Here is an 11,350-nt window from a genome sequence, read left to right on the forward strand (position 1 = left end):
CTGGATAATTGAAAGAAGCAGAATTATTTAATTAATTTTATTTTTCTTTGCCAAGAAGAATGATCTTTGGATGGGGAGGGATCCATCCAAACAATCTGGAGGGATCCAGAACAAAAAAAAAAGGCTAATAGGTGGTTGAAACCCAAGATAAGTGAGGAGAAACTAAGAAAACAAGTAGCTCCTTCAGTGAGTTCAAGCCACATGGCCTAAAGTAGCCACATCCCAGGACACTGAAAAGGACTGGCAGGTAGGAATGCTGAACCACCGTCTGAAGTAGCACAGAAAATATGAGAGGTGCCACAAGACAAAAGATGGACAAACGCCTAGTTTTCCAAAAAGGGAGTCCTCACAATACAAGTTGGTAAATGACTTCAAATCCTGGCAAAATTCTCCAACATGTTGTTAAAAGGATGGTTTGTGAGCATTTAGAAATGGAATTAGTGATTACTAAGATGGTTTCATCAAAAACAAGTCATGTCACACAAACTTTATTTGCTTTTATGGTATAGTTGCTATACTAATAGATTGGGGGACTCTTGTAGACAGATGGTTCCCAATTGTTTTGAATCTGAGGGCTCCTTTTTATTAAAAAAAAATGTCCCACCAAAGCCTATATGATAGCAACATGAATGCGTCCATAAGCTCACTTTTTCTATATCTTGCCACCTGACTTTTTTCTTCCTCTAGCTTTTATGCAGTATCCTTAATAAGATACAATACGTGGTCTAGAATAGAATTTTAAATAACATCACTCTTCCTCTAAGACATAAGGTTATGAGATACATATATACGTCAGACCTGTAACTATCAATTTTGGTGCCTTGGGCAAGCAGCACTAACTAGCCTTTATGATATCTTTTCAATTCTTTATGTAAAACAGAAGTAGCTATGACTTGAGCAAGAATAACTATTGGCATTGGTTCACAGGTTGACATTATTAATAATGTGCATATTTTAGGAGCTTCCTATTTTAACTAATGGTTTTTGCCAAATAGATACATAGCTCTTAGTTACTAATTAATGTTTCTAGCTCCTAAAAAAGTCCATGTGTTAAATGTTGTGTCCTCTAAATTTAAAAGGCCTGAGACAAAATTATTTTGCCCTACCCTAGTCATTACTCTGATAACATATAAAATGTAGCATCTTGAATAATGAACAAGAGCTCTCTCTCTCTCTCTCTCTCTCTCTCTCTCTCTCTCTCTCTCTCTCTCTCCTCTGACTATCTTAGAAAAACTTGGAAATATTTTTTAATAGTGGCAACATGACATTTAGTTTTTTAAGATATTGCAATTATCTATACACTTGGAAAATGCCTTTCTTTAGTCTCATTTCTTCTTAAAATCCACCTATAATAATAGCACACTAAAGGTTCATCATGATCACATAAGAAATAATAGTTTTCCCCTCCCTAACAAGAAGATCAAGTCAAGGAAATAAATTTGCAGACTGAAAACCCCAGGCCAAAGTCCAGCAAAACCGACCAGAAACTAGAACAGAGTGAGACTTTGGTGGCTGATACAGTAAGACTGAATGACAAAGCAGGCAACCCACCAAAAACTTAAGAGACTGAAAATGATAGTGCGAGTCCACCCAGTGACATGTGGTATGACTTTTAGTAAGTCAGGTAATCCTAAAAACCAGAGCATGAGCAACAGTTCCTTCCACTACCCTTTTACACCAGAAGGAAAGGAGTCATAACCTTGGCACATTATTTTTAAAAGAAAATTGACCCCTGATGAAGGATATTTCAAAAATATACTGCAAAGGGCCTATTACAACATCCCTTTGCCTCCAATGACTCACTGAAAAAAGTGACATTTTGGGAGAAGTCTTGGCTTCTCTAAATGATAATAAAAATGTTCCCTAACCAAAAAGAAGTCAAGAATAAATGGTGGCAAATCAAAATTGCTTTCTAAAGTGGACCATCACCAACTCATGTCCAGATTATGTTCCAAAAGGCCATGTTTATATGGGGCATTTTAGACCCCAGTCTACACCTCCTCATAGAAATAATGCCATAAATGGTAGGTGTGATGATAGTATTATCGATTTAGAACAAAAACAGATCATAGAGGTCATGGTTTCTAGCCCCCTCTTTTTACAGATGAGGAAACAGGCTCATTGAGCTTTCTTGACTTGTCCAGGGTCATACAGTTGGGAAGTATCTGAGGCAGGATGTGAACCCAAGTCTTCCCTATTTCAAGTAACACAGTACACTACACTACCTTTCTCTGCCACACTGCTCTGATATTCAGGTGAGCCCACAAAGACCCATCTTAACACATGATTAGCCTAAAGTTCCATTGCACCTTTACTTAATAACCATTTACAATTTTGTTTCTAATAGAATTTTTTTCTAAGTTCCAAATAGGAATGACATAAACATAATTGTTTTCACTGGCATCTAGGGGAAGGATACTATTGCACTACAAGATCCTGAGCACTATTAACTTATTAACTCTGTTATATGATGTAAGAAAAGGCACAACTCTAAGACTACATAAAGAATAATATCTCCTTAGGTCATGGTATTGTTGTGAATTGCAGAAGAAAAGTTGAAGTTGTCTCCAAAGTGGTCACTGGGGCTCTGTGCTCAGGTTCCCCTTCAACCCTGAATGTATACATGGATTGTGCATGAGTTGAGTGTTGGTAAAGTGAGGAATATTTGGACAATAAGTTCTTAAATATCAACATGTGGGACATCCAATCTGAACTGTCCATGTGGATTTTGTTTATATCATTATACCATAGACTAACTTCCTCACAAACCAATGAATACATGCCTACACTACCTCTTTCCCATCCACCACCAGCAAGTGCATACTCAGATAATGCAAATTAATTATAAATAATTATCTTTTAAAGACATAATTAGGAAGGTAAATCTGAATAAAATATTATAGAGCATTTCAAAACCAAATATGAATACCTTTGCATTCTACTTGCAATTATCATGGATAATTGAGAGAAAGTTATAGTCTGAAAAGCATAAACCCATAGGCAAGGACTGGATAGAGTATCTACCATATTTGAGGAGAGAGTTCACTAGATATTAAATGATAGTGTAAGCCTCTGCCTATCAGATCCGCTTTATGAGGATGTCAGCATGCAACTTGCCAGAGATTGCAATAGAATAAAATAGTTCAAATACTTATAGGATCATAGGCATGGAGGTTGAAAAGACCTCAAACACCATTTAGTCCAATCCTCTCATTTTACAGATGTGAATGGAACCTGAGACCTAACAGGATTAAGTGATTTGCACAAGGTCACATAGGTAGTGCCAGAGGGGAGATTTGAGCCCAGGTATTCTCACTCTGGAGCTATGGCACTTTCCACTATATCCACTTTTAACATTTTAAAAATAGAATCCTAATGAATGGATTTAATTAACAAATTAACAGTTTCTCTTTTGTTTGTTGGCATCGATATTGTCTGTATAGGGAACCTCATTTATAATTATCTTTGAAGAAGCTAACTACCATTCACACCACCAAAGAGGTGTGACAGAGGTGGGCTAGCTTAGATCCAAGATAAAGTGCAGAACTTGTTACAAATATGTTTATCAAAGACCATGCATTAATCATGTGAACAGTTGATAGGGGAAATATTAAGGAATGATAAAATTCATTACTTGTTTCCATTGCTTGTTCCAGTTCCATGTAAATCTTGACTACTGAACTGAACTGAACAGTGGCTCATTCCTATATCCTCTTTCTCTTTAGATGGATCACCTTATTCTTGAACACTGGAAGCAGCTGAGGTGCTTGGAGGCAAGCCATTCTGGAATGACCCTAAAGGCAACTGCCTGTGATTCCATGAATCCATATCAGAAATGGAAATTTGAAAAATACTACGTAGCCTGAAGGAGGAGATAATCAGAGCCAAACCATATTGTTCTCATCCAGTGAGAGTCACTAGACACTGAGACAAGGATTTCAAATAATGTCACATTATTCAGTGGTGATTTAAACACTAATGGCACGTGAGAAGGAAAATCTACAGCTACATCAAGATGGTATCATTTAACTTAATGGTAACTCAGGGGACCGTTTTCCAACTTTGGGCTGGGGCCTGCTTCAGCATTTGGCACCACTGAATTTGCCTTTCTCTCTCAACTGTGCTAGAACTTCATCATCTCCCTCAACAAGTTTTATTAAGAAGATCAGAGCACAATTAGATCTAATCCCAGAATTAACTGTGGAGGAAATCCATAGTACTGTGAGAAGTTATTTGGTGAACATAGTAGTACTGTGAAGGCATTGGATTATAACCAAAGATTATCTTGGTATTTAGCCAAATAATAGCCTGGTCTTTACTTCTGACTGTCTTCCTTAAACAAAAATTGCTTTATCACCAGAGTTTTTCAGGTTGGTATGACGTCAGATATTTATACCAGTCTGAGATGCTTTAAGGGTGGTTTTGTGTGAAAGCAAGCGGGCTGGTTAGCTTTGCAGGATCCTTTCTTAGGCCATGAGTCTATGCTACTAGTGGCAAAGAAGAAATCTTCAAATGTTTCATCACCCTCTGGCTTGATGTGCCTTCCTGCTGCTCTTTGTTCTTCAAATATCACCTCAATATCTGTGGCCATTTGCATAACTCTTTGGGCTAGTATTAGTTTAAAAAAACTACAGATCTCACAACAAGAATTAAAGAGAGTCAAGGTAATATTTAGAAGAATCTTCCACTTCCAGGACTACGATTCCACATTAGATTACAACACATTTTAGGAATAAGAAATTCAGCATAAAATCAAAATATAGTATGGGACCAAGGTAAGCAGTGGGGAGAGACCTGAAACAAAGGAAACAGAAAATAGAACTCTAAAAGAAAAAGATTATTTTACCAAAAAATAAAAATAAAACTCCTCCCCAAAGTCTTGAAAAATTCTGTGAAATTAGAAATCCAATATGACCCACAAACACACAGAAGGGTAAGGAATAATAGACTCTTTAAAATCCATGATGCATATTGAGTAAAGAGAATAAGACAGAAGAGAGTGAGTTAATCATCACCCAGGAAGCAGACAAAGAAAAATCACATGCTGATGGATGATAGGAATAAAATACTTGCTCTGGAAATTTTGATAATGCTAATAATGTGAAGTACACATTTGTTCAAAATTGAGCCTCTGAATTTCTCAGGTACTCCTATATTTTGTAGAGAGTACCAAAAAAAAGTACTACTGTACTTTTGATGCAAAATCAAGATCTACAGGAATAGAAAAGTTTTTAAATCAGGGTAAATAAAACATACAGATCTTAAAATAAACAACCCAACTGTGCCTGAAGACAGTTAAATAGATACTGTTAAAGAGAGTAAAACTCCATTGTAAAGCAACTCACCATAAATATAGATTAAATTATGTCCTCTCTGGACATAGTGACACATGGTACATTTCTAACACTATTAAACAGAAAGCTAGAATATGTACATTCTTCTTGTCCTCTCAACATGAGTTTGTGCATTCTCTTTGTCCCCAAATACTTATCCCCCCCCCCACATTCTCTGATCACAGAAAAAGATTTGGAGTTCAAATTTTCTGTTTTACTCATGATGAAACTGAGATTCATCCTTGTCGAAGAATTAGTTCATAGAGCCAGGTCCAGTACTTTGCCTCCCTAGGAGGATTACAGAATGAGGTGCTAATATACTATAAATCATCATATCAGAATTTTTACAAGAGTTACATAAACTTTTAGGAGGTATGGGGAAAAGCAGGCTGTGTTTAGACTGATGGTGCTCTGCCATTGTTTGCATCATAGATATAACTAGGGTGAGGCAACTTAGACTATTTCCCAGACCACTGAATTTATGAGGAATAAATAGCACTTACATTCTACTAACAGCATAGAAACAACAGACCTTTCCACCTAATTAGCAAGAATAGTTGAAATAGTAGGCTTCCCCTGCCCTCTGCCTATCCATACTCTTTGTCTGCCTTGTTCACTCTTTCAGCATTTGTCCAGGGCACAAAAATTTCTAGTTATGGCTCTGGGTTCAGATGGTCGAACTCACGTGCATGCTGAATTTATAGTAAAGCTAGCATCTTTAGATCTGACTCATTTTTTAAAATAGTTACACAAAAGTGCTGAGGCAAGGATGGACAGAGAAGTCAGTTTTCCTCAGTACTTCCGTGGAACATTTTGTTCAAATTATCAACATTGCAGATGAAATCACAGATAAGGGGTAGAAAATAAGAAAACACCTCTCAAAACACAAAGCCATATGGAGAAAGTGCTTGCCAGTCACCAAAAGAATCTCTGAGTTACTGACCAAACTGAACCCACTGTCCACGTGCCTCAAGTCTCTGGGCCACCTCAAGTCAACTGTGAAATGTTCCAAGCTATTACTGTTGTTTTAGCCCATAGGACTTTACTTCATAGCCAAAAGCAGACTTCTCAATGAAAATTCAACTTCATTCTCAGAAGGACTTGAATTATGATCATAGAACCAACCAGTAGGAAACCCAGCCTGACGTGTTTGGATATTTTACACAAAAGAATTTTCCTCATGTAGTCACTGTAGCCTTACTCCTGACTTCACCTTAACATATTTATCATAGATATATTGAAGTCCAAATTAGGAATGTTGTAAGCAATTTTTTAGTTCGTCTTGTATTTGTTCTTTCATGTGCCTTAGTCTAAAGAACACTTTTATTCCACTCTTGCTCAATAGCTCTGTTAATGAAAAACATTTGTTACTTACAATGGGCCAAGCACTGTGCTAAGTACTGGGAATAAGACTGCAAAATCAAGACAGTACTTACCCTTCTGAAGCTTATATTATTATGGGGAAGACAGCACATGAAAGCGAGTGATGGCCAAAAAGAGAAGTTATGTCTGAGAATACATAAATATGGCAAGTGGATCCACTATAAATTTACGTTATCTAACACCAACTGGACTCTCATTGTGTTAAGGCAAACGTTCTGCTTTTCCCTAATCAATTGGTTATCCCTCTCTCTAGAGCTGCTGTTCCAACCTTATCTTTCCTCAATCCTCCCATGGTATCACTTGACCCTGTCTCCTGAGGAGCTCCTCTTATAATTTACTGAGAAAAATTAAGGCCTTTCATGGAGATGTTTCTCTTTTCCCTCCTCACTGCCTTACATCATTCACACATCTTCCCCAGCTGTCTCCTTCTTTAGTCTTGTTTCATATAAAGAGGCAACATTTCTCCATAGCCAATGCCAACCTCTTCGCAAGCACCATTGATTCCATCCAATCCTGTCTTCTTCAGCAGATTTCTCCAACTATGTTTCCCATCTACCCTCTCTCCCCCTTTCTACCACTTCCTTTCCTACTGCCTACAAATACACTCATGTCTTTCCCATCCTAAAAAGGGTAAAAAAGTTCCCGTGATCGGACTGCCCCTGATAGTTCTTGACAAATATCTCTTCTCTTTTCTCTGCTAAACTCCTAAGAGAGCCATCTGTGATGGCAATCAAATTAAAATCTTTTGCTGTTTTTGTTTTACTAAAAATGCCTCTGATTGAATAATGTGATTAAAAAAGATCTTTCCCACCATTGATGGGCCTGCCCATTGTGGGAAGCTTGATTGAGGAGTTGTTTTATAGGATGGTCCCAAATATCTTTGGTTTTTTCTATTGAGACACTGAGTCAGAGGGTAATGCCTTCTTTGGGGCTTAGTTTTTGTAAGAAAGTTTGAGTGCCAGATGGACTCTGGGAAGCTGCTTTAAGGAGCCCCCCAGTTTTGAAAACCCAGATACCAGTGCTTCCCTCTCTGATAACTATGGTCAGACAACTATACCTGTCCGTTGAATTATGGTCAGGCAGAGAAAGCCGTGTCTGTTGATTACTTTGGGGCTTACTGACTGGAAGTGTTTGGCCAGATGAGGACTCTAGGAAGCCACAAAAGGAGCCCCCTGGCTTTGAAAACCCAGATATCATGCTTCCCTGTCTGGTAACTGTGGTCAGACAGTTAGGGTCCAACTGTCTGTTGAATTTAGCCAGAGGAAGTCGTGTCTGTTGATCTTTAATTTCTCTGTATTTTCTTTGAAATTCAGGGTGCTGACTCCCCTGAATTAGGAGAATGACATATGTGCTTGGTTGAAGGAATGATACATGTGCTTGATTAAAGTGATTGCTAACCCCTCAAAAGTTGCCTTTCCTTTTATGAATGCAGATCTAAGAACTTGTGATAGCAGTCCCCCCACCGTGTATGTTGGGGTGCTTACTGATACACCATCTACCCAGGTATTTTCACTCCGTATCTTCTCATTCTTTTTTTTTAATACTCTGCAATCTTGTTTCTGAACATTATTATTCAACGAAACTGTTGTCTCCCAAATTAGTCATGATTTCTTAATTGTTAAATTCAGTGGACTTTTCTCAATTTTCATCCTATATGACCTCTACAACTTTAATATTGTTGCTCACTTTCTTGAATGTTCTTTCCTTTCTAGGTTTTTGTGACACTTCTCTCTCTTGGTTCTCCTCCTTTCTTTCTGAATGCTCCTCACTATCTTTTGCTGGATATTTATCTAACTCATACCCACCAACTCTGAGTATCCACCAAGCTATCCTGGGTTCTCCTCTCTTTTCCCTCTATTTTATCTTGCTTGGTGATATCATTAGCTGCCATAGATTTCATTAACATATCTTTACAGATGATTCCTAGGTGCAGATGAATATATATATATATATATATACATATACATATATGTATATGTATATATATATATATACACACACACATATATATGTGTGTGTATGTATGTATGAACATACATATTCAGCTCTAGTCTTTCTCCTGAGTCCCAGTCCCACATCACTACATGCCTTTTAGACATTTCAAATTCAACATGTTCAAAACAAAACTCACTATTTTCTCTTCAATTCTCCCATCTCCTCAACTTCTCTATCACTGTAGAGGACACCATCATCTTTTCCCTAGTCAGCCAGGTTTAACCTCGACTCTTTACTGTCCCCTACTCTGAATATAGGTTGCTAAATCTTGTCATTTCTGTCTTCATAATGTCTTTCCCAGTGTCTTTCCCCTTCTCTCCATTCATACAGCCAACTGCCCTGGTGCTTCTTATCACCTTTCACTTGTACTATTGCAATAGACTTCTAATTAATCTCCCAATCCCATGCCTTTCTCCACTCCAATCTCTCTACCATTCAGTTTCTGAAGGGATTTTCCTAAAGTGTCAGTTTGATCATGTCAATCCCACCCTCCAACTCAGTCAAGTCCAGTGGATCCCTCTGACCTCCAGATTCAAATATAGTCCTTCATTTGGCTTTTAAAGTTCATTATAACCTACCCTCTTCCTACCTTTCAACTTTTATCTTCTCTACAGCACACTATAATCCAACTATACTTGTCTACTTGCTGCATATAATGTTTCATTTCCTATCTCTGAGTCTTTGAATTAACTTTCCTCCACATCTGGAATCCTCTTCCTCCTTACCTCCACTTTCTAACTTCCCTGGCTTCTCTCAAAACTCAACTTAAATCCCAAGTTCTTTCTGGGTTCCCCCAGCTGCTTAGCACCATCTCTGAGATTACTTTTCTATCTACTATGTTTGCTTCCTCAATTAGAATATAGGTTCCGTGAAGACAGAGACTGCTGTCTTTCTTTGTATCCCCACAGAGTAAACAATTAATAAGTGCTTGATGAATGACTGTGTGATATAGCAGGGCAGTAAATTGACAAGGTCTTTACAGAAACAATGGTAGTATTTATTGTATTAAAATGGAAGGAAAGGAGTCATGACACTAGAATGAAAACTGATAATGATAAAATTGCATGGTCCCAGAATCCTGTAGCGTAGCCCCTTCCTTATTGGCCCTTGTTGATCTGTTTCAGAGAGAAGGTCAATCACAACAACCAAATTGGTGGTTGGTAAACTTTGTGTACCCAACATTGATGCCAGTAATATTGTCTCCTAAACTTCTACAACTTTTATATCTTCCTTTTCTATTCTTTTCCTTTTTTTTGTTTGTGGATGTTGTGTTTTTGGGTTTTGGGGTTTTTTTTGTTTTGTTTTGTTTTTTGAGATTGGATCTCTCTACCTTACTCAGGAGGAAATTATGTAGCAGTCACTCGTATACTCAATTTCCCTTATTGTCTGCATGAGTTCTGACCTGCTTAGTCTCTGATCTGTTTACCCGTCCTTACTCAGCCTATTTCCCTCTTCCTCACAATGTCACACCATCTTAAATCTGGATGCTACAGGCTCCCAATTGGCTTAACCTAATGCAGGTCAGAACTTCCAAGTCCAAATGATCCATTACCCTCTGCCTCTCTGGTAGCAGGGACTATAGGAGTAGCTAAGGATTTTCAAAACATGACTGTGACAACTCATAACTTTGTCTTTTAGTATGGTTGTGCTGAACACTGTGTTAGAATGAGACCTTCTGGATATTTCCAGGAATACACAAATGTTTTAGATGAGGTATGAAGTGAACTTGACTTACACTGACTCTTGAAAGTCATATTCCAGGAAGAGTTCAGTACAATACCTGACTCATCATGGATTCATTCTTGGATTTTCTCAAAAAAAAAAAAAAAAACAACTTGCACATACTGTTGCCTGGAGCAAGAGGACGAAAGCCTGGTGGGAATATAATCGTAACTTACCTCAGCAACTTTCACAGCTGGCTTGGAGCCCAGCTGCCCGACTGAATTTCCCCTCTTCTTTCAGAGTATTAGCCCACAGCTACTTGCTGAAATATGGCACAGCTGCTGTTGGTGCAGTCCTGTTTCATCACCAGCATCAGTTCTCTTTATTTCTGCTTGCTGACATTCAATCAGTTGTCATCCAGGCGGCCACAAATAGTCATATGTCAGGACCACATCATATTTGTCAGTTCTGTCACTGGATTGGGGAAATGTTCATTTAGATATTAAAATGTCTTACTTCTGGCATCACCCCAGGGATTCTAGGGAACCAGTTCTCTCTGTTCTTCTGGATGGGTGTTTGATTATTCCAGTCAAATGTGATTTCTAAAAACATGATGCTTCAGAGATGAACAGGGACCCAGAGGAAGATGCCATTTATTGGTCATCTTGAAATGATTTCCAGGGGCACTCATGCAAGAGATTAAAGTGAGGGTGAAGCAGATGGTAGAGTCCCCTTTCAACAATTCTAATTTCCCTTCCAGTTCCCTGATTATAGCAAAATAAATGGTGTGTGTATATATAGATATATATATCTATATATATGTGTGTGTATACCACTACACACACACATGTATGTGTATGCATATGTATATATGCACACATGTTTATATGTAGATATATGTGTGTATGTATATTATATATGTGTGTGTATATATAGTTACACTTTAAGTGGTAACTCCCAAAGCATGGTCAATATCA

General features: G+C 37.9%; 1 protein-coding gene across 1 annotated transcript in view; it reads left to right on the top strand.

Moving 5' to 3' along the window:
• The window catches only part of GALNT5 (polypeptide N-acetylgalactosaminyltransferase 5), a 71,216-nt gene extending 67,221 nt beyond the window's left edge, over positions 1-3,995 (top strand). Inside the window, exon 10 of the mRNA XM_072612021.1 lies at positions 3,726-3,995. Within this exon, the coding sequence (XP_072468122.1) occupies positions 3,726-3,866 (141 nt within the window). The 3' untranslated portion in view covers positions 3,867-3,995. The remainder of the gene's footprint in view (positions 1-3,725) is intronic.
• The last annotated feature ends 7,355 nt before the right edge of the window (positions 3,996-11,350 follow it).

The sequence above is a fragment of the Notamacropus eugenii genome, chromosome 5 (genome assembly GCF_028372415.1).
Source record: "Notamacropus eugenii isolate mMacEug1 chromosome 5, mMacEug1.pri_v2, whole genome shotgun sequence".
NCBI lineage: Eukaryota > Metazoa > Chordata > Mammalia > Diprotodontia > Macropodidae > Notamacropus > Notamacropus eugenii.